Source organism: Diceros bicornis, chromosome 26 (genome assembly GCF_020826845.1).
Source record: "Diceros bicornis minor isolate mBicDic1 chromosome 26, mDicBic1.mat.cur, whole genome shotgun sequence".
Lineage (NCBI taxonomy): Eukaryota > Metazoa > Chordata > Mammalia > Perissodactyla > Rhinocerotidae > Diceros > Diceros bicornis.
Genome location: NC_080765.1, coordinates 35,238,458 through 35,265,534, shown reverse-complemented (window position 1 = coordinate 35,265,534; position 27,077 = coordinate 35,238,458). Strand labels below are relative to the sequence as shown.

The following is a 27,077-nucleotide window of genomic DNA, read 5'->3' as shown; positions in this document are numbered from 1 at the left end:
GTGTTGGGCTCCAGGGAGAGGGCAGAGTTCTTGTCTTTGCCTTGAGAGATGAAAGTGTGTTTCTCTCCAGGCACTGGAGTCCAAACTTGCATCCTGCCGGAACTTCGTGTATGATCAGTCCCCAAACCGGACGAGTGGCCCGGCCTCAGGACGGGGGAGCAAGAACAGAGATGGCAGTGACAGACGGGCAGGCAGCACCAGCGTGCCTCTGGGTGATAAAGGGTCAGTACCTTTTGCTGTCCTCTACAGGCGGGAGCCTGTAACCCCAGACCACTAGCCATTTTTTAAAAGTTGCAGGATTATGTCATCCTTATCCTCTGTCCCGTCCCATGAGACGCAGTGAGGTGTGTCTTCTGGTTTGGGCAAACGGCCAAGGAGTGGCTCATTCTTATTTGATTCTGCAGCCCCAAGCCCAGGTCACGCTGTGAGCAAGTCCTGTATAAATCACTTCTTTGGGCCACGAGCTTCTAACACTGCTCTGCTTCCCCCGGAAGAGGATTTTTTTTTTTTTTTTTTAATCTTTAGAACCTCTGGGAAACTGGCACTAAATTCCAGCCAGACTGGATTCCTGAAGTCAGTCACCCGATTGGGTGGCCTCTAACAGCTTCGTTTATTTTCTTGCCTGAAGAAAATCAGGGCAGCTTCCCGATTTGGGAATTTTCTAAGATGTGCCACCATCTCCCCAGACCCCAGGCCACACAAACTTGGTGGGTCAGTGGCAGACAGATGACAGGAAATGAAGAATCGTGTTCCACGGCATGCACGTAACTTCCGGGCCTTTAGAAGTGGATGTCCTTAGAGGGTCTCTGTGGCTGGGTTTTTTCCTGTGGCCTTGGGAACGTGAGAGCTAGACAGCCAGTGTCCTTTTCTTCGTTTCACAGGAGAGAAAATTGAGACCCAGGGAGACACTGCTCCTGACTCTTGATATTCACTCCTGTGACTCTCTGGGCCCCGATGCTAGCCAGGCTGTCACCGCTGTCATGTCCGCTTAACTTGGTTTGCTCTGTCTGAAGGTTGGGAAAACGCCTGGAATTTGGGAAGCCGCCTTCAAATGTTGCCTCACCATCGCTGCCGCCAGCCCAGGGTGTAGTCAAGATGTTGCTTTAGGAAAGCCACGGAAGCCAAAGCCCCTGGTTGTCTGTGTGGGAGTTGTTACCTTTCTTGCCTGCTTTTCTTTAAACTAGGTTTTTGGTTTCTTTAGGTTAGTTTGAGAAATAGAAGCCAGCAGTCACACTGGCCAATGACTATGGCCATCCCCTGTGGCCCCTGATGGTTGTGCCCATGAAATGGTGTCTCATAATTGCCAGCCTCTTTGTTGGTGTGTTGCAAACGGACGGGGACAAACTGGACCCTCTGGAAAGGGTGTGGAGGCTGCCCCATCATTTTGAGCTGTCCCGAGTCCTCATTGGTCTTGCGAGGTGTTTTTAATGTCTGGAGATGCCCTAACAGTGGGATCTGAGCCTATCTCTGAGGCTCACTGCAGCCCCCACTCAGCTGGAGCTGCCTTCTAGAACAAAATCTCCCCGTGTTCTATGGCCCAGCAAGGATTGGTGTACTGGCATCATGTCTAGGAGCAAGGAGTGGAATGGGCACTGGCCTTTTTTTTTTTGAGGAAGATTGGCCCTGAGCTAACATCTGTTACCAATCTTCCTCTTTTTTTCTTTTTTCTCCCCAAAGCCCCAGTACATAGTTGTATATCCTAGTTGTAGGTCCTTCTAGTTCTTCTATGTGGGATGCCCCCTCGGCATGGCTTGATGAGCGGTGAGTAGGTCTGTGCCCAGGATCCGAACCCACGAACCCCGCCGAAGCAGAACATGTGAACTTAACTGCTACGGCCATGGGCCTTTTTAAACTGGTGTGGTGGACCTCCGAGACTTTTTAATCTGCCTCTCATTGAGGCTTTTAAGAGGTGTGCTTGAGTTTTAGTGTAAATTGTGTGTGGACCAGGTAGGTGGAAAATCGTGTCCTCTTTAGATCAGTCCTGACCGTTAGTTTTCCTGACCCTGTCGCCCTGGCCTGGAGGTGACCTCCGCTTCAGGACCCTGAAGGTCACTGGGGTGGAATGGCCTTGGTATTACAGCCCCCGGAACAGGACTTCATTCAAAGCCGTAATGAAATATCGGGGTGACCTTCAAACGAGATTAAACCATCGGGATCGTTCTTGGAAGCTTCCTTCTCACAGAAGAAAAGACCACGGGACTTCCAAGGTAGACAGTGGATATGCTCATCCTTGCTTGTTGTGAACTGCTGTCTCTCACTTTCGGATGCAAGGCAAAAGAACACGTGAATTCAGGAGCACAGGAGCACGCGTGCAACCTAACAACCTTCCTTTTGTTACTAAGTTATTTTTCCAAAAGAACGGCGAAAATATCCTTGAGTTGAAAATAGAACTTTTCAAGTGCTACTGAAACTCAACAGCAAATTAGAATTAAACTTCAGTGCCCGTTAGTTACCCTAGAAACATTCTAACCTGTATCGGTAAAAGATGTACTTTTATTTTTTTAAAAGAACAATAAAATCAAGAGAAACTGATGTTCCACTAGTCAGTGGTTGTAGTCAGTAAATGCTGCTTCGTGTGTGTGTGCTTCTGTGTGTGCTCGTGTGGTGGTGAGAAACTCTTGTTTTTTAACCAAGTAACTAAATATGCAGAAAACCTACTTTTCAAAAATTTCCATTTGAGTCAACTTCTTAGAACTTTTGGGATATGTTTGTGTATTGCTCAGGGTATGTTGGCATTTGGTCATTCAGCTGAGTCTTCTCAGTTTCCGTATTTCCTCTCTTCTCAAGTCTACTCGATCCCACAGAGGCTGTGTATGGAATTGGTTGCGCTGAATAGAACCTTTGCCAAGGGATCTCTGTCTAAAACACGCAGGCTGAGGAAGGAGAGGGCTCTTGGCCTGGTTTTTTATGGCCCTCGCGCTATAAATGGTTTTTATGTTTTTAAAGGGTGGTTTCAAAAAAAAACAGATGACTATATGACAGAGACCATATGTAGACTAAAATATTTACTCTCTGGCCTTTCTAGAAAAAATTTGTCAACTCAGGCTGGGCAGAGTCGTGTGTTTTAACTTAGGAATTTAAGGAAATCTTGTATCCTTCACATTATATACATTTTGGTTTTGACTGATAAAGATGTTCTTCCTGGTCACGTTCTGACTCCCTGAGCCTAGAGCTGTCCCCTTCCTCTCGGGGAAGCCCCCTCACACAGACTCACTTCGCATGTCTGCTTCCTTTTTTGCCAACTGGGGGATCTTGGACAATTTCTTTCACCTCCTTAGGCCTCAGTTTCCCCATTAATGAAATAACAACCCTGACTTCATAGGGTTATTGTGAGGATTAAAAAAGAACACCTCTCGCTCTTTCGCTCTGCAGAAAACAGAAAAGCCGACCACGTTCTAGTGATTGATAGCCTTTTATTCGTGAGGGTGTCCTTAGGTACAGTCGGGGTGCATATAAAACAGTGCAGCGTTCCTGCCCTTCCCGTAGGAGCAGTGTCTCCTTCTAATCCACGTGACTGCAGAAGGCACTTGGTCTCGGTGAACTGTGTGCATCTGATGTGCGGTAACCAGGAGGGGAAAAGAACTCTCACACAAGGGCCTGCTCCAGACGTCAGAAGGGTACACAGGTTAGGGAACAGCTTGGGAGTGGGGGGCAGTGGCACCCCTTTGGGTGACTTTCTCCCCATTTCATGTAGACTAAGTTGCCAGTGATTAGTTACCGTGGATATATTTTTCTAAAAACTCAAAATCTGCACAATTCATTGATGGAGGGAGCGGGTGTGCCTGTGTCTCCTGTTGGGTTTTTGTCATTTGGTTCATCATTCAAAACTGAAATCGATACCCTGAACCCAGGGTGGTGGTTTTTATATTCCTCGTGAGGGGTGTCTTGTGACGTTTGAAATTTGAAAATGGATTTAGACAGTGCTAAGCAGAGTCCACTGGGTTTTGTCCTGTTTGTAGCAAGTCGCTTATTCACTGGCTTTGGTTCCGTTGAAGTCTGCATCGCGAGCGTCCACTTCCTCCTCAGAACCATCCGCGTTTTCAATAACTCGACGTCCTCCAGACCTTCTCGAGGGAACAAAAGTGGTCTCGTTTCCTCGCCTGTGGGTTGTAAGAAAACACACGTTTCTTTAGCACAGAAATCTCCCTCGAGGTTGGAAGAGATTTTTAGAAGGGGCGAAAAACAAACACAAACTCAGAACAAATGAGACGCAAATATTCAGGTCAGAGTCAACAAATCCTGACCATTCTCAAGGCCTGGGAATGGGGCAAAGTCGGCTTTTCAAAGCAGGACTATCTGCTGTCAAAAATGTCTGGCCTGGGCACTTGATGACCCCCAGGATTCTGGTCTGCTGCGGTCTTTTACTTAGAAAAGAAGAAAAAAGGTAAGCGAGGGGTGACACACCCCCATGGGTTTATTCAGACCCCGTGGGGCAGGTCTGGAGAACACGTTGTGTTCTCATTCTGCACCTCCTCGCCTTCAGAAGGGAAAAAGGGGAGATTTTAGGTTTTCCACTGGAAGAAGGTGGACATGAAAGTCAAGGGCGGCTTTGAGAGGGAAGGAGGTCACTGCGTGGACACCACACGGGTGCTCTCTGATTAAGGGCGACATGGTGCCCCTGCCTTTGTGAAGCAGAATTCTCAGACTGAGGTCCCCCAGAGCCGGGATCTTGTCTGGGTTTTGCTCCCATGGCATATAATAGGTGCTCAATATTTCTTAGAAAAATAAATTAGACATGTTTAATTCAAGGTATACTTTAGCTCTGGCTGGTAGAACACCCCTTTTTCTCTGTCCTTATTGCCCCCATCTCCTCCATCCTGCTGATGCCCTGAGTTACCACCAGGGCCTGCTCTGGTCGCCTGCTGTGAGGCTCTGCCTAGGAGGGTGGGCCAGACAGGAGGAGGAAAGGTCAGATCCACCCGCACTTAACCCCTGCTGTTTGGAAGAAACGTTCGCTGTCTCTTCAGCGATCACAACAAACAAAGGTGTGGGGCTCTGGCCACCCAGCCTTGTTTGTCCTGATGAGAGGACCCGTCTTAACTCATTTAAGGACGTCTAAGAAGAAAGCAGACTTTTTGTAACAAAAACCACCTGCTTCGCCCCACAAAGGCCCGACAGAGAAGCCCCGAGGGTGAGCCCACCCCAGTTATCGATTCTTTAGTCAAAAGGACGACTCAGACAGGTGAGACTGGACACACAAGCAAGGCCCAGAGATTCCTGATGGCAGGGAATGGGAACCCCAACAGGAGCCTTTTGGGGTCCGAGGGTGGGAGAAACCCCGGCTGAGAAAACCCACCAGGTTCAGCGGGTGGTACTTCCCAAGGTGCAGCGATCAGGAATAAATACTTAAAGTTGTAGCCACTCCCAACTGAAGACTCAGGCCAGCCTCACCTCAGGGGGAAGCTTCCAGGCCTCCAGCTCCCTTAGAACTAACTTTCCATCACTCTAGAAGTGACCTTTAAAAGTCTTTTCCTTCGTTAGCACTGTGTTTTCCAAGAACTTGGGTCAGAGGGGAGGGTCTCAGAGCCCAGGGCGGAGAGAGGAGCCGCAGCCACGGTCCACACGTCTCTCTCCTTCTCCTTCTGCCTTCCAGGTGCACAACTCATGGGACAGCCGGGGCTGGCAAACAGTGCTCACCTACGCTTCAGGCTCTGGGCACTCTCTGCCACTGGGAAGAGTCTGTATTTCTAGCTAGAAGAGGTAATGGACAGATGTGCTCCCCTGGTCCAGGAGGTACCCTGTGCCCTGGGTCACTGTCAGTCCCAGCTCAGGTGGCAGCCCTGCAAACCTGTCCCTGTTCAGGGGCGTTTCTGCAGGGAACTGGCTTCAAATCCTATGCAAAGGTTGACACCAGCTATATCTGTTATGGGAAGTAAGGGACCCTTCTAAAGATTTTCTTAAATGGTCATCCTGGAAAATTTGGATTCTGTTCGTGGACAGCTTATCCAAGGCACTATTGGCACACCAGGAATCAGCACGAGAATCTAAGCACGTCCTGCTTTGCAAGGATGTGGTTTCCCGTTAACGAGTGGGTCCCACACTCCAGCCAACCCTAGAATTCAGCTTATCCCCCGATCCCAATGAGCTGGCAGGAGAGCTGCTTGAAAGCCGTGTGTCCTATGGGCTTATCTGCTCCCCCACAAAATCGACCCTGAAACTGCCAAGACCTCATCCAGCTTTAAGTATTTGGGTAGCGACAGCAAAGCTGAGATTCTCCGAAAGAAGACTATGGACACACGCCAGGGCTGGCTTGGCCTCTCAAGGAGGATCAAAGGAAAACCAGGCCCCTGTTGTCTAACTTCACATAGGAAAAAGTTGCTAAAATCTAACTCGGTCTTGTGAAGGGCCCCATGGGCTTCCTCAAGTCTTGGGTGTCCATTCCCCAGACCGTGAATACATGCCCGTGACACCTGGAACAGGCTCTGCCAGGATGGCACTGGGCTCTGCGGTGGCCGCCGTCTGCCCCCGTGTGCTGAAAATGCAATGAGCAGGTGGGGCCTTGCTGAAGCCTTGCGCAGCCCTGACACTTGTAAGACATGGCGGTGAGAGCTCGTTTCCTTCGCAGACAAGTTTGTGAAAGCCCAACGGTGGGGGGACAAGTTGCTGGAACGCGGTCACCATGGACCTGTGCTTCGTTAATTCTTATTTGTGAACCAGACCAGCCAGATGGAAGCCATTCTCCAGAAATGTACCCAGATCGTGGGGCCATCGTACCCGCTCACCGGGCATCTTAACCAGACAAAGGAAGACAGCAGAGCCGAGTGTCCTAACCGTGTAAGAGAGGCCCTCTTACACAGGTAAGAGCAATCCAAGCGACACACACACAGCCTCTAAACCCTCGCCAACACGCGGGGACAAGGACGTCCACATTGGGTGCCATCTCATACACCAAAGCGGCAGTAGGGAAGGAAAATGGGTCAAGAGATGAGGTCTTCTTGGGTTGATCTAGGCTTTCATGAAAGACAGTTTTGAACTGAGATATCCAAGCCTTCCGATTTTGCAGGAATCGCATGGAAATTTGCGAGGGTCAAAAAAAGGAGGGCGGGGAGGGCGCGACGGGCAGAAAGGAAATGGAAACCGAGTGCGACACACATGAGCAACGAAGCTAAGGCATGATACCTGGTGAGTCATTGCGGAGTTTCCTGGGGGAGGGGGCCTCTGAAACAGAGAGAGAGAGTCCCCGGTGGTTACCATCGGCAAACGAGAGCCCGGTGACATGCGTTCTTAATCATTAAAAGCATTTGCTTCAATTCAATAATTAAAGGCACTTTCAAGTCAACCTTACAGCCAAGCCCCTGAAGCCAAGAGCTCTAAGGCTGGCACACAAAAGGACAAGCCGTTTTTTCAATTAAAAATCATATTTCTGTCCTTCAGAGCTGCTTCTAAGAACGCAGGTGGCTTTCTCCCATTATGCATACCTGTTCAGGGAGGTGAAGGCGTTGGAGTAAGCTAGTTCAGAGATCCACTTGGGAACTGAACCTGAAAAGACCCGGGCAAGGAGGCTGCAGCAGCATCTCACTTTATTACTATTATTTGGTCTTGTCTTTTAGCAAGAAGGTAGAGGTGGACGCCTTTGGTGGCACGTGTCAGAGATGACTGGTGATGTGGCAAATGATGGGTACATTGGTCGGGCTTTCACAATGGCTTGTGTCGAGATTTATCTGGCTGATAAACTGTGTGATAAATTGTTTTGCAATTCCTTGTTCACTGAGGAGCTGGCTATGCTTGCCAACCTCACTCAGAGCTCTAGTGCTTGGTTTTAGGTTTTTGTACATCTAGAAGACTCAGAGAAGGCAGAAAAGGTGTGACCTGTCTTCAGCCTGTGTTTGTGTCTGTTCCTCTTAGGGCTGTAAAATGTGGTTTGTTTGATATGGGCCTGTATGGCCTGAGAGAAGGGTCAGTTGTCTAGGCCGGGGCCCACAGGGGATGTTCAGCGTGTGCTAACAGATCACTGGTCCTGAGAAAAGGGAGCTCAGACAGCAAAGGCTGAGAGCTGGAGTGGCTGACTGCTGCCCCACTGCTCAGCCCAGCCACTGAGGCGGGCCGTGTCCCGTCGCCAGCTGAGTGTATCCTGGGGGTCTTCGTGGTGAGAACAGCTCTCCTCCGCTGACAGCCAACCCTCGGGTTGCTCCCAAGCCCCTGCTGGACCTGAGAGGTTAGGTCTGGTTTCCATTCCATCAGTGGGGACCCACCAGGCCCTTCACTTGGCAAGCACTGGAGGCTCCTTCCCAAGTCCCTGTACCCTGAACGAGCCGCTCTCTTCCCCTCTCTGAATGGGATTTGGGCTTCCCCTCGTCTCATGCAGTGGTTCTCCAAGTCTGGGGTCGATATGCCAGGTGATTTCAGCTGCTTCCTGGGCGCACCACTGGAGAACTGAATGGCACAGTGAGAAAGGTATTCCCTTTTCACCTCTTTTTAAATATGTCAGATTATGTCAGAGAAAGTCTGTTTGGTGCTAATGTCTTTGTCATTCCCTTTTACACTGAGAAGTAGGCCTTCAGGTCATAGTTATCAATTTGTGGCCACAACAGCTAGAACTCCCTATGGTTTTGTTTTCACTGTATTTAATTTCCTTGTGACCTGTTGATGCAGGTGATGCTGGTTTAACAATATAAGGGTGGTAAGTTTTATTTGCAGATAGACATATGTATGATTAGACAGTTAATTTCAAAGAAAATGTCAGGTCCACAATAGTACAGGTGGTAAGAGGCTAAGGCAAAATGGCTAAGGTGGTTTGAGAATGACTGCGGTTGGAGAAACATCATCTCTGACTCAATGATGGAAGGTTTACTCAGTGCCCAGCACTAGCTCAGACACTGGGGATGAATAAACAGACAAAATTTCTGTGCTCATGGGCGTGCAGGCTGAGAGTGAAGACAGACAGTGAATGAGATAAGTAAAATAAATAAGTTACATGGTGACAGGTGGGTAGGAGAGTGGAAAACTGTAGGGAGTGAGGTTGGAAATTTTAGACAGGGTAACATGGATAAGTAAATGCCTGAAGGAAAGGAGGAGGGAGCCAGCAGAGAGCTGGGGGAAGAGCATTCCAGGCAGAAGGAACAGCCAGTGCAAAGGCCCTGAGGCAGTGTGTGAAGAAGAGGGGTAATTTAGGAGGCAGTGGACAGAGATCATGTACAGCCTAGTGGAACCAACAATTGTAAAGACATTGCTTTGGCTCTGAGTGAGGTGGAAACCATTGGAGGGCTCGAGACAAAGGAGAGACATGATCCGAGTTCATTTAAACAGGATCCCTCTGGCTGCTGTGTTGAGAACAGACTAGAAGGGGGCCAGCATGGAAGCAGGGAGGCCCAGGAGGCTGTGCAAGTTATCTAGATGGGAGCAGAGGGTAGGTTGGACCAGGGTTGCAAGAAGTGGTTGGATTCTGCATGTACAGTATTTGTAAGGGAAAGCTGACCAGATGTCCAACAGATTGGATGTTGGGTATAAGGGAGAGAGAAAAATAAAGAATGACCACAAGGTTTGTGGCCTAGGTTAATGGCAGCTTTATCATTCCAGTTGCTGAGTTGGGGAAGACTGTGAGAAGAGCTGGTTTGAGGGTAAAGGGGTTCAATCAGGGCTCAAGTTGGGGCATGTTAGGTATGAGCTGCCTGCTAGGCATCGAGTAGGAATGTCAAGCAGGTTTGGAGTTCGAGGAAGAAGTCTGGGCTGGAGATAGAAACTAGGAAGTCACTAGCTATAGATGGAATTCTAAAGCTACCAGGCTGGTTGAGATCACCTGGGGAGTGAATAGAGACAAAGATGGGGAGAGAACCAAGATGGCGCCCTGGGGCATGAGAGAGCAGAGATGGAGATGAGGAGAGAACCAAGATGGCGCCCTGGGGCGGGAGAGAGCAGAGATGGAGATGAGGAGAGAACCAGGATGGCGCCCTGGGGCGGGAGAGAGCAGAGATGGAGATGAGGAGAGAACCAGGATGGCGCCCTGGGGCAGGCAAGGGCAAGCAGGCTTTGAGATGAGGTTCCAGCAGAAGAGATGAAGAAAGAAGCCAGGGAGATGGGGAGGAAGCCAGGTGAGGCTGGTGTGTGGAAGCCCCGTGAGGAAAGTGCATCAGGAGGCGTGACGGCCCGTGGCACGTGCTGCTGTTGAGTCAGCTGAGGCCCAAGGCTGCCTGTCGCTGGATTGGAGTTTGTGGTGAAGGGTAGCAGGGGACTGGGCCTAGAGGTTCTTTCAGCTGAGGGAATGACTCAGGGAGAGGGAAGACGTTGCCAAGGAGAAAGATAAGAATTTCTGGAGCAACGTTCTCGAGTAAACAACAGAGGGCGTCTAACAGAGGGGTGGGCCTTAGTTGATGTTGGACAGTCTAGCGCAGACACGGGGAGAAAGGTAGAAGGAAGGAACACAGATGTAAGCAGGTGGGTTGATGGGGAAGTGGGAGCTTGTTTACGTTTCATGCAAGTTTCCATTTGTGGGTTAAATAGGAAGTGAGGTCATCAGCTGAGAGTGAGGATGGGTGGTGGGTGACAGTAAGTCTGGGGAGACAGTGGAAAGCAGATGTCTACAAGGGCGGGAGGGAGAGGATGGGGGAGTTTAAGGTCCAGGCAGCACCAAATGAGGTCCGCTCGGTGTTAGCCATGGAGAATTTCAGCGGGAAGGGGCAGCATGGCTGTTGGCTTTTCTCACCCCACTCTGAGCTGCAGGAGATGGACAGCGGGTTTAATCTGGGCTGCGTTTGAGCCAAGTGAGTACAACAAAGCACAGGGGGACCGGGGTGTTGAGGATGTGTGGAAGGCTGCTTGTAACCGCTGAGCACGGGCTTGACGCCGGGCGGGGAGTCCATGGGGGCTGCTGGAGGATGCGCACACCAATGAGTTGAAGACCCAGAGGAGACACAGGAAGGGAGCTAAAGAAAGGTGGTGGGCAGATGAGGGTCCAGAGTTCCTGCTCATGCCCATGGGGTGGCAGGATCACGGAGAAGGCCAAGAACTTGAGAGCTGGACCACCCACCTGCAGGGGGCGGGTGAGTGTGACAGGAAGCTCGGAGCTCAGACCTTCAGGGAACCAGATGGGGCGGGGCATGACCCCCAAGGAGCAGGGACTTGCCTAGCCACCTTCCCGCCCAGAGGTACGGAGGTGTGGGAGAGAACACAGCCCCAGTCCAGCTCGGGCGGAGGTTCTCCATCTGGGGTGACTGTGCCCCCAGGGGACATCTGGCAACGTCTGGAGACATTTTTGGTTGTCACCACGAGGGGGAGTGCCACTGCATTAGTGGGGAGAGGCCAGGGATGCAGCCCACCATCCTGCAGTGCACAGAACAGCCCCTGTGATAAAGAACCATCCAGCCCCAAACGTCAGTGGTGCCAAGAAACCCTGAGTTAGAGCGAGAAGGTGAAGAGAGTCCAGAAAAGAGGTCAAGGAGAGAAGGGATTTCGCGGCTGTCGATGATGCAATGAAGGGAAGGTTTCAGGAGACAGAGATGTTGCCTCTTCCTCCTCGCCCTCGCCAGGAGGATGGGAAGGGAGATGGGTGTTGAAGAAAGCAGAAGGACCGCTCCTTAGAGTAGAGGCGGGCCCTCGTGTGGTCTGCGCCCCGCTCCCGCTCCTGGCACGTGCTGGTGCTGCGTCCTGACGGTGGGCGGGAAGAAACCCCAGAAAGAAGGAGAGCTCTGGGGACCGGGAGCCTCGTGTGCACAGGGTGGCTGAGCTCCTGTGGGCGTTCCAGGCTGGCACGAGCAGCGCAGCCTGTGAGTGAGACAGCGGGGGGCCGGGCCGCCTCACCTGAGCCTGCTCTTGAGCGCGGTCACCTCCCGGCCCATGGCCTCGTTGCTCTCGGTGGCTTCGTCCAGCTCCCGCTGCAGCTTCCTGCGGTTGGCGTTGATGCGCTGGGACTCCTCCTCCGCCTCCTCCAGCTGCCTCTTGAGTTGCTTGACCCTGGCATTGCCTTTCTCTGCCTGTCAGGGAAAGGCCCGAGGGTCAGGGGGGCCCCGGGTGGTGGGGCACTGCGGGGCTGGGAGAGGCCGGGGTGGCCGGTTACCTGCTCCTTGTACTGCTCTGCCATCTTGCGCTCATCCTCCACCTGCAGCAGCATCTCCTTCAACTTCTTGTCCTTCTGCTTCAGTGACTTGGCGGCCGCCTGCTTCTCTCTGCACACACGGGGGGGGCGGAGACGGCCTTCCTTGCAGTCGGTGCGTAAACCAGACCAGCATGTCGCCCGCTGTGGGCACTTCCCGAGCCCTCCATCAGGGCTCATCCCAAGAATCAGTCAGACAGTGGAATAGTATTCAGCCATAAAAAGGAAGGAAGGGCTGTTACCTGCTCCAGCATGAGTGAACCTTGAAAACATCATGCTCAGCGCAAGAAAAGGCAATATTGCATGATTCCATGTGTATGAAATGTCCAGAATAGACAATAGAGACAGCACGTCGACTGGCGGTTGCTTAGGGCTGGGGGCATGGGGATATAGCATTGGCTAAGGGGACAGGGTTTCTAACTGAGGTGATGCAACCATTCCACAGCTGACTGTGACGAGGCTGCACCTATCTGTGAATGTACTCAAAGCCGCTGAACTGTACGCTTGAAATGGGTGAATTGTACGGTATGTGAGTTATCCATGAAGCCACTACCCAACGAAAAAAAAAAAAAGAACGGGCCGGAATCCTTGCAATCTGATGGTCACGAATGTGCCGTGAACTTACAGCTCAGTGGACCCATCATTAAAATGAGAAGCCTGCCCGTATTTCTGTGCTGAACGGGCTGTTGGTGTGGACTTGGGGTGTCCGTTCACGTGACATCCTGCAAATGTAGGTTAGGAGAAGCCACGTGTGCTCCCGGGAAGGCTGGCTCGCGTCATGGAGGAGTCGTGCCACTCGCTACAGCAGCCGACACCGCAGGGGCTTTCTCTGGGCCCGGAGGGGCGCAGCTGTTCCCTGTGTTCTCACTCAGTTCTCCCAACACCCCTGCGGCGCGAGTGCCACTGAGCTTACATCACAGCCAGAACTGACGCCCGGAGAGGCTCACGGACCCCCGCCACCCCCCGCCACGTGCTGGCTGTCGTTGGAGCTCTGGGCTCGCCGTACCTGGCCTCCTGCTCCACCTGTTCCTCCAGCTGTGCGATCTTGGCCTCCAGCGCCGCGATGGTGGACTTGAACTTGGACTTGACCGCCCCCTCCATCTCCTGCAGCTTGCTCCGGAGCTCCTTGTTCTGCCGCTCGAGCTGCTGCCGCGCGCTCTCGTTCTTCTGGGCTGCGCTGCGCTCCGTGGCCAGCTCGTTGCTGAGCTGCTCGGCCTTGGGGGAAGGGGAAGGTGGTGAGATGGAGGGCACGGAAGCCCGGGGTGGTGCGCGCTCCCGCTGTCCAGCCTCCGCGGGCCTCCGCACGGGTCCCCGGGGCCGGAGCACCCAGGAGCCACCCTCCCTCTCCTCCAGCCGCCAGCTCCTTCCTGCTCATCCTTCCTGGTCAGCTCCAGGGGCAGCTCTTCTAGGCAGCGTCCCACTGCCACCCAGGCTCCCTGTCCCCTCGTCTTCTGTCCCTGGCTCCGGGTCACACGATGGGTCCCTAGTGCCCGTCATGGAGCTGGCACTCAGGAATGTCACTGAGGGTCGCTATTGTAAGGCCAGGGCTCGGAAGAGCAGGAAGACCACCAAAGCCCTTACTCCAGGCATGGCTGCTCATGGGCTGGAGGCAGCCAGACACACCCTGGCCACCGAACGAGACGCTGCAGGCTGGCGCTAAGCGCTCTGAAGGCGGCAGGCGGGGTGCTGGCGGGACCAGAAGGGGAGGGAGTGGAGGTGGGGGAACCAGCGCGCTGGGTCCCTCCTCTCACATCTCCCCGCTCTCCTCCACCCCACCTCGGGCCTGGCACACAGGGGCCCGCGATGCGTGGCACTGAACCAGCGTGGGGCTTTTCAACTCGAGCCTGTCACAGCGTGGATCTGAGGCAAGCGCTGCTCTGGTGCGCAGACCCCCAGCCCCAGCAGCCCTGGCCCGTTCCGGCCCCCACCTGCTGTGTGGCCTTCCGGACGCGGTCACTCATGGCCTCCATGTTGCCCTGCTCCTCCTCCAGCTCCTCCTCCAGCTGCGTAATCCGTGCCTCCAGGCGCCGCTTCTCGTCCTGAAGCGCGTTCCTGGGGGAAATAAACGCAGCCTCGTCGGGGGCCTCCAGCCTCCTCCTGGCTTAGAAAACTCCCTCTCCTTGGAGGAGCAATGCCTCAGGGTTGCCCTCATTTATAACTGAGGAAACTGAAGCTCAGAGAGGCTTAGCAACTTGTCCAAAGTCACACAGCTCGGAGGTGGGGGGCCAGGACTCATACCCCGTTGGTGTCAGCAAAGCCAGGCCTGGGATGAGGACCAGCTCCCTGTCCCCAGCTACCCCCTGTCCCCACCATGCTGTTCACTCAGAATGAATGAAACTGGCCACCCGTCCGAATAGGGTATGGGAACCCTGAGACCCCGCGACCCCTGTCACAAGGTCAGTTGAACATTCCATCATTTTCAGCATTAAAATGGGGATCAGGAGGCTCTCCTCTGAGCTGCCTCTCCCTCGTCGAGTCTAGGACTCGAGGAGTCTAGGACTCCTCCCCACGCGGCTCCATACCTTCCCGACACGCTGCTGGCCAGCTCCTCAGCCAGCTCCTCCTTCTCCAGGTCTGCCTGTTTGCGCGCCCTCTCCGCCGCAGCTAGGTCCTGGACGGTGCGGGGCAGGGAGGAAGGAAACCTGTTGTCTGCCAGGGAAGGACTGAACCCCACCTGAGAATCCACCCCGCCCTTGTCACCAGGCCACCAGCCATCTTTATGGCCACCCTTAACAATGGCTGTGCCTCCTCCCAGCTCAGGGGAGGCCCACAGGTACATCAGAGGAGAAAACCCTAAGTCTTTGCATCCTTACTGTGGGGGCCACCCACGTGGAGTGGTGGACGAGGGAAAGAAATCTCTGGGCGCACAAGCCTGGTGTGCCAAGGGATGCTGCAACGATATCCCCATCCCAGGCTCTCGGAGCGAGAAGAGGGCTTTACCTCCTGGAGCTGCATGAGGTCTGCCTCTAGGCTCTTGGCTTTCTTCTCATTCTCTTTGGCCGTGGCAAAGATCTCGTCTCTGGAGGCACGGGCGTCTTCCAGCTCTCTCTGGAAGTCCTTCATCTGAGCCTGCATGAGTCAACAGGAGGGCCAAGCTAAGATGTCCTTACCCCCCCGAATTCTGCTGCCCAAATGATCTTTCCACGCCAACCCGAGGATTTTCCACTGTTGCACGGGCACAGCCCTCAGCCTCGGGTGGCCCGGTGGCTGTTTGGGGACATCGTTCTGGATGGGCTTAGCAGACCTCAGAAAAGGTGATGTGATCTGAGGGCTGAGGCCAAGTGCCCTCCCCAGGGCAGGAAACAGCCACCAAAAGCTAAACGGTGATGGAAAACAGCAGCTGCACAGCCCCGGGCCTGGGGGGAGCTGCGCCCCTGCCCTCAGGGCGTCACGCACCTGCAGTTTTCGAAGCTGCTTGATGGCCTCCTCCCTCCCCTTGATGGCCGAGTCGGCCTGCAGCTCCAGGTCTTTCAGGTCCCCTTCCAGCTTCTTCTTGGCCGCAGTGGCCAGGGCACGTTGCTTTCGCTCATCTTCCAGTTCCGTCTCGTACTCATGGAGCTGAGCGAGGAAGAGAGATGTGTGCTGCTGGGCTAGGCCTTTACCCACCCCAGCCAGCCTTCACCCAGCTCCCAGGTGTGGACAACCACCTGCAAGGTGCGCTTTCCCATCCCCAGGAGTGGGTGAGGAAACAGAGTCCCCATCAGGCCAGGAAGTGGCGGTGGAGGGAAGGCACAGGCCACCCACCCCGCTTCCCCAGACACGCATTACCTGCCTCTGGAGCTGCCGCCTCTTCTCTTCATTCTGCTCATCCCGGGCCTGGAGGTCGCGCTCAAACTGGCCCTTGAGGGCCTGCATGTTGACCTCGAGCCGCAGCTTGGCATCTTCTGTCGCCTGCAGCTCGTCCTCCAGCTCCTCCAGCTGGGTCTTCATCTCCTCCATCTGGGTTTCCAGGGCCCGCTTGGACTTCTCCAGCTCATGGACCTTTTACATGAGGGCTGACTTCATGAATATGGTCAGGCAAACCACAGTGACAGGCAGCTCATCAAGGTCAGACAGATGGCTTTTGCCACCCACAGCATGCATGACCGGGAGTCAAGAGCAGAGCCTTCCTCTCGGAACCCTGGACTCAGACCCCCCAACTGCTGTTCCCAAACGGGCCCATCCTTGCACCAGCCCGGGGAATGCCTTCAATTCCTGATTATCTCTTAACATGATAGAGGCACAGAGCCAGGCTCCCACGGACTGATAAACAGCAGAGAAGATGGGTTGATGGAATGGGAACAAGCCAAGATGATAAAGAGCGACTTACGTTCTTGCCCACATCATCCTTGGAGCTAACCAGATCCTCCATCTCGGCTTTGAGCATTTTGTTGGTCCTCTCAAGTTCCTCTTTGGCTTCCAAGGCCTCTTCCAGGGCTCGTGCCAAGGACAAGGCCTTGGTTTCCTTTTCCCTGGCCTCTGCCTCGGCTCTGTCCCTCTCATCCGCGTACTTGGAAGAGATGTTTTTCTCCTCGGCCAACAACTACAACAGAACAGAGGACCCAGAGGTGACCTCCAGGTGTACCCAAGGTTTGGCTGCGTTTCATTCCAAATATGGGGAAGAAGCCTTGTGTCCTGCTGCATTTGTCCAGGTGCAGGTGTGAGTAATTTAGCTATCAATGGAAATCATTTATAACCATCTTGCTTTCCAACTTTTAGGTCAATCTTAGGCAGAGCCAGCATCTGCTGAATCTTTGTGCTTTGAAACCACTAACGCTGCCCATGTTGGCTAGAACATACTGCTACTGAGGTCAGAGTGACATCTGATCCTGCCAGAGGCCAATTATTATTTTGTTGTTTCAAGGCCACAAGTAGCTAGCTCTCAGAAGTGCCCTATGAGCCGTAGTCGGGAAATGGTGAGTGGGATGGATCTGCACGCACTTATCCCTCTGCTTGGAGAAGCAACTCAAAGAACATACTGACATTGACCTCATCTTCAGAGAGAAGAGCAGTGTAGTATATGTTGTGACATCCAAAAACCAGATTTCTAGAGTTCAGCAAGGACAGGTAAGTAACAGGGGCCTCCACACAGCACAGTTAACACAAAACCCTACACTCTATGTGACAAGAAAATAACAAAAGTGACCTCAGGCCCTCAACCAGATAATGAAACAGGAGATTGGACGGCATGAAGCTGAGGGCACAGGGAACGCGTGGCTGTGGAAAAGGCGAGAGTCAGCATGCCACAGGGAAGCACAGTAGCCTGAGTCCAGCCAGGCAGGGCCAAGGAGCCCCCACGCCTCCGGGACCATCCCCAAGTTGATTTTTAGAACACCCCCAAGTCACTTGCAAGCCAAATCGTATTTACTAAGTCTGAGTAACATAAGTTGGTATTGGGGGGTTTGGGTCACAGGAGCATATAAGCATTTATCAGAACTTGGGGAGTGTACACCTACGATTTGTGCATTTCATTGTATATAAATTTTACCTCAAAAGAAGCAAATTTATTAAAAAATGATCTCTCGTTGATATGCAATGCTGACGTATCGAGGGGGACATGTAGAGCTGCCTGTAATCTGCTTTGAAATGCATCCAAAAGATACGAATGATAGACCTGATTCATCCTAGTAAAATAAATATGTGATAAAGTGAGTATGGTAAAATGTTAATGATGGAATCCAGGTGGTAGGTAGACAGGTATTCACTGTACGATGCTTGAAATTTGCTGTGTGCTTGAAATTCTTCATAATGAATTGTTAGGGAAAAGTGGTGTTTAAAGGGCAGAAACACTGAATTACTTGGAATACTCAGTAGGCACTCAAATACTTGTTGAGTGAATAAAACCACCCAACCAATCTCATTCCTTATTGGGGCTAGAAACTCAGGCTCACTGAGTTTGCAGATGCCCTCGTGGTGGAGGTCCCTGGGAAAGTCACAGTCGTCAAGGCTCTGCCAAGCTCCTCACTCTGACCTTGGAGCCCTCGTGTTTCCTGTCACCCCAAGGCAAGCCAGCCTTCCATCGCTTCTGGCACAGCAGGGGCTGGGATGCCGACACACACCCAGCGGCCGCCCCGGATGCTGGCACACCCGGCTCCCCAGCCAGTGTCCGCGCAGCGCGGAGGGCCCTCCGGCCCCTACCTGATCGAACTTTCTCTGCTTCTTTTCCAGGTTGGACACCAGTTGCCGCTGGTTGTCCAAGTCAACCACCAGGTCGTCCAGCTCCTGCTGAAGCCTGTTCTTGGTCTTTTCCAGTTTGTCATAAGCAGCTGCCTTCTCCTCGTACTGCTGGGTGAGGCCTTCGATTTCCTTCTGGAACTTCTTCTTGCCCTCTTCCAGAGATTCCACGGTGCTGGCAAAGTCTTGCAGCTTCTTCTTCGAATCAGAGAGCTGAAATGGCAGTGTGCGGGGTGGGGTGAGAGGAGGGCGGCGAGTGATTTCCGTTCCTGCCCCCACACCCTGAGAAGCGAAGACCACCTCCTCCTCATTGAAGAAATTCAACAGCAGGGGCAGCTGGCGAGCCAAGCAAGATGGCGCCCGTGCTCTACCACAAGCAGATCACCAGCGCCCCCGGCAAGCTCTACGCCTGAGAGCTCTGGGCCCAGCACAGCAAGGACACGCAGCTGCACCTGGATGTTCAGCGTTGAGATGTGGCGCTCCAGGTTCTGCTTGGCCTCCATCTCCTCGTCCAGCTGGTCCTGCAGGCTGTTCCTCTCATCCTCCAGCTGGCGCAGCTTGGTGGACACGTGGAGCTTCTGCCTGGTTTCTTCTTGAAGCAGCTCCTACGAAAAGGACACAGGGAAGTCCCAGGGCCCCACCACCAGGAAGGGCATACCCCAGGGCCCTCTGGATGATGTGGCAGGATACCCACCTGGGTGTCCTGGAGCTGGGACCCAAGGGATGCCACGTCCTTGGCCAGCTTGATGGCCTTCCCCTCCGCCTCGTTGAGCATCCCTGTGACACTCTCCACTTCATTCTGAGGGAGCCGAGAGACTGGTTAGTCGGAACCTCTAGAAGAGGAGCCTCATTGAGTAAGAGGAGCCAAGGGCCTTGGGGTATCCACTGATTGAGAAACACCCGGGAGCTGTGGGGCCTGCTGATGGTCACTGGAGCTCCCAAGGAAAGTACGCTGCCGACAAGTTGGGATCCCCGGTTCTAAGAACCTGTTAGAGCCCCAAACTGTATTGACTGGGCCCTGATCCCACTAAATGGATCCTGGATCCTCGCCAAGGTCGGCAGAGATGGAGCAGCAGTCTGACAGTCCTGACACCAAGATGCTCTGGACTCGCCCGCTCTCTGAGCTCGGAGAAGAAGGTGCAGATGGCACCTCCATGTCCCAGGGCCCTGTCCCCACCACCCCCTTCCTCACCCCTACTCTCTGCCCTTTCACTGACCCCTACGGCCAAAACCAAAGATGCAGACGCTACAGGTAAAAAGCCCTCTACCGCTCTGTCTGCCTCTACTCTGGGCCCTGGTATGACCTCTGAGCAGGTCCTTCTGGAGACTTCAGCCCACCATCCGCACTCTTCCCGTGTAAGTGAGGATGTGAGTGATCTGGCCTCCACTCCTCCGGGACGTGGCTTGCATTAGCATAGCAACACCCCTGCACTTAGCTGGATGTGGACAAATTCATACTTAATGCTCCCCCGCCTTGTCCCAGATCGTCAGCACATCCAGTATTTTTCAAAAGTTTGGCTGTATCCCGTGAATGGAAAGGCCGAATGTCTAGTCAAAGCGAAATAAGGCCAAAGATAAACAGACCGTGTCATTCTTCAGCTTAAACCCCATCAGTGGCTTCCCATCACTCAGAGTAAAGAGCAACGTACACGTTATAGGGCTCCGAAGGCCCTGCCTCATCTGGCCACAACCTCCCCATGTCTCCCGTCCCATTTTGTATGTTCCCCGCTTCCGCCTCAGCCCTCAAGCTCTACTGGCTTTATGTCATCTCTTCTAGCTTCCCACTCACCACCAGGTCTTTGCACATGCTGTCCCCTCTGCCTGGCAGACTTCCACGTACCTGTCAGACTGTCCAGCCTTCTTAGGGAAGCCTTTCCTGACTCCTCGTCCCGCAGGCCAGGCCCCCTTGTTATTGACACTTCTTGCATATGTGTCTCTCCCTTCTAGCATCATTTGCCATTCAATGGTGTGACTATTAATGTCTTTCCCTCCACTAGGCTGGAGTTCTCCTGGGGCGGGGACAGTGCCCTGCTGTTGTGTCTCAGGACTGAACAGAGTGCCTGGCATACAGCAGGTGCTCAATGAATACTCATTGAAAGTGCGGATGAAGGTTTGGAGAGATTAAACTGAGGAGGGAGACCATCTCGTCTCTTCGAGGGATGGAACCAGAGGAAGCCAACTTGCTGCGCAGCAAGAGAGACTTGGGTGGGCCGGGGTGGGGGGGGGGGGCGCCACCCCCCGCGGCGGCGGCCCCGAGGGGCGTGGGCCGCGCGGCTCACCTGCAGCTTGTGGACCCTGTCGTGGAGCTCGGCCCGCGCGCGCTCCCCGTCACTGCACTTGGACTGCAGCTCCTGCAGCTGTCCCTCTAGCTTCTTCTTCTTGTGCTCCACTTCCTGCTTGGCCTGGCCCAGCACCCGCAGCTCGCTGGTCAGGTCCGCGTTCTCCTTCTCCAGCGTCTGCTTGCTCTTGTCCAGGTTCGCCTTGGCCTGGCCAGAGAAGCAGGGGGCAGGCGTTACGGCCGGGGCGGGAAACTGGTGGCTCTTCCTGCCTACACCCCAATCATTTTGACTTGCCAAGAACCAACTAAAGATCTGGAAACAGGGGGTCTTGCCTTCCTCCAGGGCAACAACTGGCTGGACTGAAGTAGCAGCTGGTCCTGTAGATGGGGCAAGCGTATTCCACTTGGCCCCAGTCCCCACCACTCCCTATCGCCCATTGCATTTCTCATCAAACGTACACTGCTATTTCTGTGATAGTTAAGAAAAAGTCGTTTTATCTAACCAGCTCCTGTAGGCACGTGAGTTTGCCTAAGAAAAAGTGTTCTGGGCAAAAGCGGGACAGAGGAGGGGGCTTCTCCTGGGGCAGTAGGGAGGAGGAAAGAAGCAAGAGAGAAGTGTGTGGGTCCCAAGGGCGGAGGAGACGACACTCGGCTTTCCCACAGCCCCTGGGCAGGGCTGTGCAGCGTGCAGGCAGCCTCTGAAGCCAGTCCCCTGCCCCAGGTACGGCTAAGAGCTGCCGGGACCTCAGACAGGGACAGAGTGCCTCTTCGGGGCAAGAGTGCAGGTTGATCAGCAAGTACCCTGGGGGATCTCGGGGGATCTGAGCTCCCCTAAAACCATAGCCCAGCTAAAACCATTTCCCAGAATTGTGACAAAACTTCACATGGGTAAGGGAGCCGAGGCAGGAAGGATTAAAAGTTTTCCCCAGCAAGCTGATGGAACCAGGGTTCCGAGTCCAAACCGAAGTTGCTAGAGACAGCCCTCTTTCAGTGACCTGAGAGGGCGGGCAGGACCTCCCGGCCTCCCCCTGCCTCCCCCTGCCTCCACAGGGCAGAAACGACACCCTCTGCTGGAGGCGGGAACCGCTGTGTCTTCCAAAGAGGCCGGCTCCGGATCGGGGCTCGGCGTCCGGCCCCTGCTCCCCTCTGAGGACCACCTGGCTTGAGGATGCTCGCTACCCTTTCTGGGGTCCCTCTTCCCACCGCAAAGTGAAAGGGACACATACACCTTACTACTCTCTGGAGGGTAGTTATTTCAGAAGGTGGGAATAGCCCATCCGGGTTCAAACTATATCAAAATAAAAAAATCACTTCTGAACATGAGAAAGGGAAGACAGTCGAAAGGGGAAATGTATGTCGTAGTTACAATTAGGGAATTCTCGTGTCCAAAATATATAAAGAATTGACAAAATGTCGGAGGTCAGTCAAGGGGAAATGAACAAGCTTCCTCGTGTTCATTTAGAGAGGGAGGGAGGGAGCTCCTGCGCTGTGTTTTTCAGGGTAGGGCCTGGAGATCCGCATTTTAACACAAGTCACGGGTGAAATGAAATGAGTTAGGGTTCGTAAAACATTGGAACAGTGTCCGGCACATAATCAGTGCCACGTAAGAGATTGCTAACGTTATTTAAATGTACAGGGAATTTTGAGATGCTGCTAGAACCCGTGGTGAACCAGCTCCCACAAAGATGCTCAGTAAGCCACCTCCTGGAGAATATTCCCCTTGCCTGGGGAAAGAAACACACGCAGACGCCAACAATTCTTAGGTAACGCTACCCCCACTTGATCTAGCTTGGGGGGTACCTAGAAAGTGCGGAGATGGGGGAAAGCCGTAGCCCCGAGGGTGACACATTTCAGACTTTTAGGGACGCCATTTGGTAGGGTGTCGCAAGCTAAAAACTCACCCCTGGGAATGAAACAAAGGAAATTCTCCAAAGGGAGAGAAAGTTCCCAGTATCAAGCCTTCAGAGTGGTGCTATTTAACTGCCCCAAGTCCCATAGGCCCCAAACAGCCAGCCCCGGGAGAAGGAACGATTAGACCCAGGTGTTCTCGAACTACACCAGAGAGAGCTGTTTGCCCCCGAAATCAAATAATGACAGTCTTGCTCCAATCTGCACATGAGTTAAGAGGAGAATGGTCTCCATTTAAAGTTACCCTCCCAGAAGTTTTGCTAAACCCTTGCTTACCTAAGGGGGGCAGCAGATTGTAGACCCTGCCCTGGGGAGGCTAGGAGGTGGGTCTGGAGTCTGACTGCTGGGGTTCTCATCATGGGTCTGTCACTTACTAGCTGTGTGACCTTGGGGACGTCTCTTCACCTCTAGGTACTCTGGACCTCAGTTTCTTCATGTGTAAAATGGGCTTAATAGTACCTATCTCATAGGCTGGTTGTGAAGATTGCCATAATATACAGTAAGCACTTAATAAATGCTGGCTGCCATCATTGTCATTAGAATCTCAGTAGCTTGTTATTCGTTTCAGTACAGACCCCAACAGGTAGTTATCTGAAGCTGCTGACATGTCGCTCTTTTAGGCGTTGTCACGAAAAGCGTCACAACTCACCCTCTTGAACTGCTCCAGCTGCTCCGTGAGTTCCTCCACCACCTGCGTGTGCTTCTGCCTCATCTCCTGGACCTGGGCCTCGTGGGACCGAGTCTCCTCGTCCAGGGCCTTCTTGAGCACTGTCACCTCCTGCTCCCTCTTGGCCCTGGACAGGAAGGGCACAGCGGGTGGCAGTTGGGTGGGAACGGGTTCATCTCAGACAGTGCTGTGCAAAGGAACGAGAGCTCTCCCAGAGCCCAGAGCTGACGCCTCCGTCCCCACCTCACCCTGGCTGTGTGACCACGGGTGGGTCACCTAACCTCTCTGGACCTGGAGTTTCCTCAGCTGCAAAACGAGGAGCATGTTACCTGCCCACGCTCTCTTAGAGCCGGCAAACAAATACACAAAATAATATTGTTGAAAGAACTGCAAAATGAATTGCAGAATGTTCCTCAAATGTTAGTATCAGCTCTTATTTATTGACCACTTACTATATGCCAGGCCCTGACCTAAGTTCTTTCCATGGCTCATCTTACAGAATCCTCAGAGTGACTCTTAGACGCAGGCATATTATTTCCATTTTACAGATGAGGAAACCAAGGCTAAGGGAACGTACACAGCTTGCCCATGTTACAGCCACTGTGTGACAGAGCCAGAATTTGAACCCAAATAGTCCAACTCTGAGCCCAGGCTTTTAAATACGGCATTGTTCTTTTCTGTATCATCGGCCAGGCAGGAAGGAAGCAGAATATTGTGCTGGCTTCTAGGCACAAGTAAATGATGGAGCACAAAACCCAAAGTGTGGGAAATAAATCTCAACGTTAGCACAGCACCTGACACAGGATCCACTCAAAATACATTTGGATGTTTGTTGAATGAATAAAAGACCTAGTTAAAAGACCTAGTTTCACTAATGTCAGCGTTCATTATCTGGTAGGTGACCTGTTTTTTTGTGGGGCTTTTTATTTTCTTGCTGGTTCTTGTCTGTTAGCCTGCAGTGAATCTTAAATTGAAGACCAATCTGATAAATGTTATTTTAAAAATTTAACACAAAACTTATACATACACTGTTGGAGACCTGAGCTTGGAGATTTACCTACACACACACACGAAAAGGCGGGAAGGAAATACCCAAAAACGTTAACTGTGGTGGAAATACCCAAAAATGTTAACTGTGGTGGGTCTAAGGGTGAAGTTTTTGGTGTCTGCTTTTCTATAGTTTTCAGATCGTTTTCTAAGTGAGTATGTTCTATTGTGACTCAAAATAAGATTAAAAGCAGTCATGCTTATATCAGAGCAGAATGCAGTCAGGACAGTGAGCTGAGGGCCCGGAAGCCCGGGATTCGGGATTCGCCCCTTGCGCGGCAGCCACGCGGCAGCGTGCCGGGACCCGGGGGGCGGCCGGGGTGGGCGGGGCCGGCCCCACCTGAGCTCCTGCTGGGCGGCCGTGCTGTCCAGCGTGTCCTCCAGCTCCGTCTTCAGCGCCTCCAGCTCCTCCCCCAGGTCCCGCTTCTGCTTCTCAGCCTTGTTCCTCGCGGCCCGCTCCGAGTCCAGGTCCTCCTGGAGGTCTGAGATGTGCCCCTCCAGCTCCCGGATCTTCTTCAGGGCGTTGTTCTTCTGAGCGATTTCGTCGTCGAGCCTGCCGGGGACACAGCGCCAGAATCAAGACCCCGGGCTCCCTGGCCCCGTGCTGTCTCCCAGCGTGGCCAAAACTGTTCTCTGGAACCAGCGCCTCGTGCTCCGTAGCTCTCAAAACATGTTCCGCTGTGTCCCCGGGACACAGGACCCTGCCAAGGTCTGATAGGAAAAAACAGACCACAGCGTGTGTGTGTGTGCGCGCGTGCGTGCGTGCATGTGTGTGTGTGTGTGAATGCAAAGCACCAACGAAGACTAGCAAGGGGCCTAGTTCACAGCAGGAGCTTAATAGATGCTTTCTGAACGTTGGACAATTATTCCTGCCTGGCAACTACTCATTAGTCCTGTCTTCCCTTTGCTCAGTGACTGAGTGCCTGCTACAGGCGAACCGCTTGGCCAGGTAGGCCTGGGGGGATATCAAAACCAGGGCGCCCCATCTTGGGGGAGGCAGTGGCCGCGGGTCAAGGTGGGAGCCGAGCAGCAGTGTCCGAATGGCTGGAGAGCATTAGGAGTTTCGTGGCAGGGAGCTCTCTCCTCTGGTTTTGCCCGTGATGGAGGGAAAGGGAACAGCACGAGGGAGGCACAGAGGCAGGATCCTGCAGGGCAGGGGGAGGTAAGCACTTTAATCATCCTGCACCTGTGAACGGGCAGCAGGAGGAGAGAAGGCTACATGGTGGGATTAGGGTCAGACTGTGGAGGGCGGGTGGGCTTCGAGTGCCAGGCTGAGGAACCTGGGTTTCCCGCACAAGCTAGCGAGGGCTTTTGAGCAGCCTCAGGCCCCAGAGTGATGTTTTCGGTCGATCGCCCTAGCGCCGTCGTGCAGCAGAAACCGGAAGGGAGGAGCTGGCCAGGGGATCCGTCAGAAAGCTTGGGGGCTCGAATCCCAGCTCTGCCTCTTAAAAGTTGGGGGACAGTCACATTTCCTTCACCGCCCCAGGCTCCGCTTCCTCCTCAGGGAAATGGAGATGAAAAGAGCCTGAAAAGAGCTTGGCACACAGCGAGCAGGTAAACATCCGTTAGGCGCTGCTGCAGTCTTCCCGGTGTGAGGCCGTTAGTGTGAACCAGCTCAGAGCTGGGGAGAGGGGAAACAGAGGGAACAGTGTGGGCCACATTCAAAGGCCTGGCAGGATCCGAGGGCTGTTGCACGCTGCGGGCTGGTGGGGAGGAGAGGGGTGGGCAGAAGCTGGGGAGGAGATTGGCATTCACAAAAAGAGACCTCGGAAGGTGGGGCCAGGGGACAGAAGGGCCGTCCCAGCCTCACACGTGTGGCATTTGAGATGCCAGTGGAATGGACTCTGTAGGCAACTAGAAATGCAGAACTGGGGTGTAGACGAGAAAGGCCTGGGCACCCAAGAGGCAGACACCATGGGAGTAGGGAGACACGAAGAGGAGGAGTTCAGAAAGAAGAGAAGGAAGCCAAAGGCGTGGGGTTCTGGAGGTGCAAGCAGGGGGCACCAGGAGGCCTGGCCTGGGCCACCTTGCATGAGATGGAGGCCTGCCTGGAGGAGGAGGAGGACGGCCGGGGCCCAGGGGCGCCGGAACACGCGGCACCTGCGCGCGCCGCCTGGCTACCTGCTCAGGGCTGCCTGCAGTTCCTCCTCCTTCTTCGCCAGCTGCATCTTGAGCTCGGCGATCTGCGCCTGCAGCTCGGCGATCTGCTCGTGCAGGTCGCTGGCCTCGCCTTCCATCTTCCGCTTCAGTTTCTCCAGCTCCTGCCGGCTCTTCTCCTCCTTCTTCAGCCGCACTACGACAAAGCCAGGGCCCCTCAGGAGGTGGACGCTCCCGGAAAGACGCCTGGAGGACCAGCCTTGCTGCCCAGGCATCCCACACGGAGGAAATCCACGCACGCACACATCCCCGCAGGGGTCACCATCCCGCCCGCACCTCTACCCTGCGGAAGGAGTCAGTCCTGACGAAAAGCACTTTTATCATTAAAGTGAATGTCGACTAAGGGCGACTGGGAAGCTGGATAGGGTTGTTCTCTCTCTTGAAACAATCCGCCGTTCTCAAATCTCCTCTCTGCTTTGCCCAGTTTTAGAATATCCACTCAAAAACCTCTTTGGGCAGCTGGTTTACCTTCCAGTTCTGAAATCATAGATTCGTGCTTGTTTTTCAGCTTGGTAAGATTCTTGGCTTTTTCTTCCTCTTCTGCAAGATTTGTTGTTAAGTCACTAACCCTCTCTTCAAGGAGTTTCCGCTCCTTTTTGGGGAAAGAAAAAAGAATGTCTAGCATTTTCCTTTTCTCCAGGATCTATGTTTCACTTCTAGTATTTTCCGGATAAACAGATGAAAGGAAAACCCACATTATAACCAAATGTAACCTCCAGTGTAAATGATAAAGAGAAGTCCCTGCAGGGCCGGCCCCGTGGCTTAGCGGTTAAGTGCGTGCGCTCCGCTGCTGGTGGCCCGGGTTCGGATCCCGGGCGCGCACCGATGCACCGCTTCCCTGG

General features: G+C 53.5%; 2 protein-coding genes across 4 annotated transcripts in view; one reads left to right on the top strand and one right to left on the bottom strand.

Annotated features, from left to right (window-relative positions):
• Window positions 1–2,532, top strand: part of NDE1 (nudE neurodevelopment protein 1) — a 28,483-nt gene extending 25,951 nt beyond the window's left edge. For 2 of the 3 annotated variants that reach the window (XM_058569982.1, XM_058569981.1), the window contains exons 8-9: window positions 71–222; window positions 1,014–2,532. In XM_058569982.1, coding sequence (XP_058425965.1) covers window positions 71–222; window positions 1,014–1,107 — 246 coding nt within the window. In that variant the 3' untranslated portion in view covers window positions 1,108–2,532. Of the gene's footprint in view, window positions 1–70; window positions 223–881 lie in introns of all 3 variants that reach the window. The other variant, XM_058569983.1, reaches the window with a different exon arrangement.
• Window positions 2,533–3,895: 1,363 nt separating this feature from the next.
• MYH11 (myosin heavy chain 11) overlaps window positions 3,896–27,077 on the bottom strand; it is a 123,520-nt gene continuing 100,338 nt past the window's right edge. The window contains exons 24-41 of the mRNA XM_058569970.1: window positions 26,704–26,827; window positions 26,200–26,371; window positions 24,419–24,631; window positions 23,014–23,158; window positions 20,458–20,664; window positions 18,873–18,977; window positions 18,631–18,783; window positions 18,143–18,391; window positions 16,335–16,547; window positions 15,794–16,006; window positions 15,422–15,583; window positions 14,966–15,094; window positions 14,548–14,636; window positions 13,954–14,077; window positions 13,032–13,240; window positions 11,990–12,098; window positions 11,734–11,906; window positions 3,896–4,100 (exon numbers count right to left, since the gene is read on the bottom strand). Of these exons, the coding sequence (XP_058425953.1) occupies window positions 3,968–4,100; window positions 11,734–11,906; window positions 11,990–12,098; window positions 13,032–13,240; window positions 13,954–14,077; window positions 14,548–14,636; window positions 14,966–15,094; window positions 15,422–15,583; window positions 15,794–16,006; window positions 16,335–16,547; window positions 18,143–18,391; window positions 18,631–18,783; window positions 18,873–18,977; window positions 20,458–20,664; window positions 23,014–23,158; window positions 24,419–24,631; window positions 26,200–26,371; window positions 26,704–26,827 (2,922 nt within the window). The 3' untranslated portion in view covers window positions 3,896–3,967. The remainder of the gene's footprint in view (window positions 4,101–11,733; window positions 11,907–11,989; window positions 12,099–13,031; window positions 13,241–13,953; window positions 14,078–14,547; window positions 14,637–14,965; window positions 15,095–15,421; window positions 15,584–15,793; window positions 16,007–16,334; window positions 16,548–18,142; window positions 18,392–18,630; window positions 18,784–18,872; window positions 18,978–20,457; window positions 20,665–23,013; window positions 23,159–24,418; window positions 24,632–26,199; window positions 26,372–26,703; window positions 26,828–27,077) is intronic.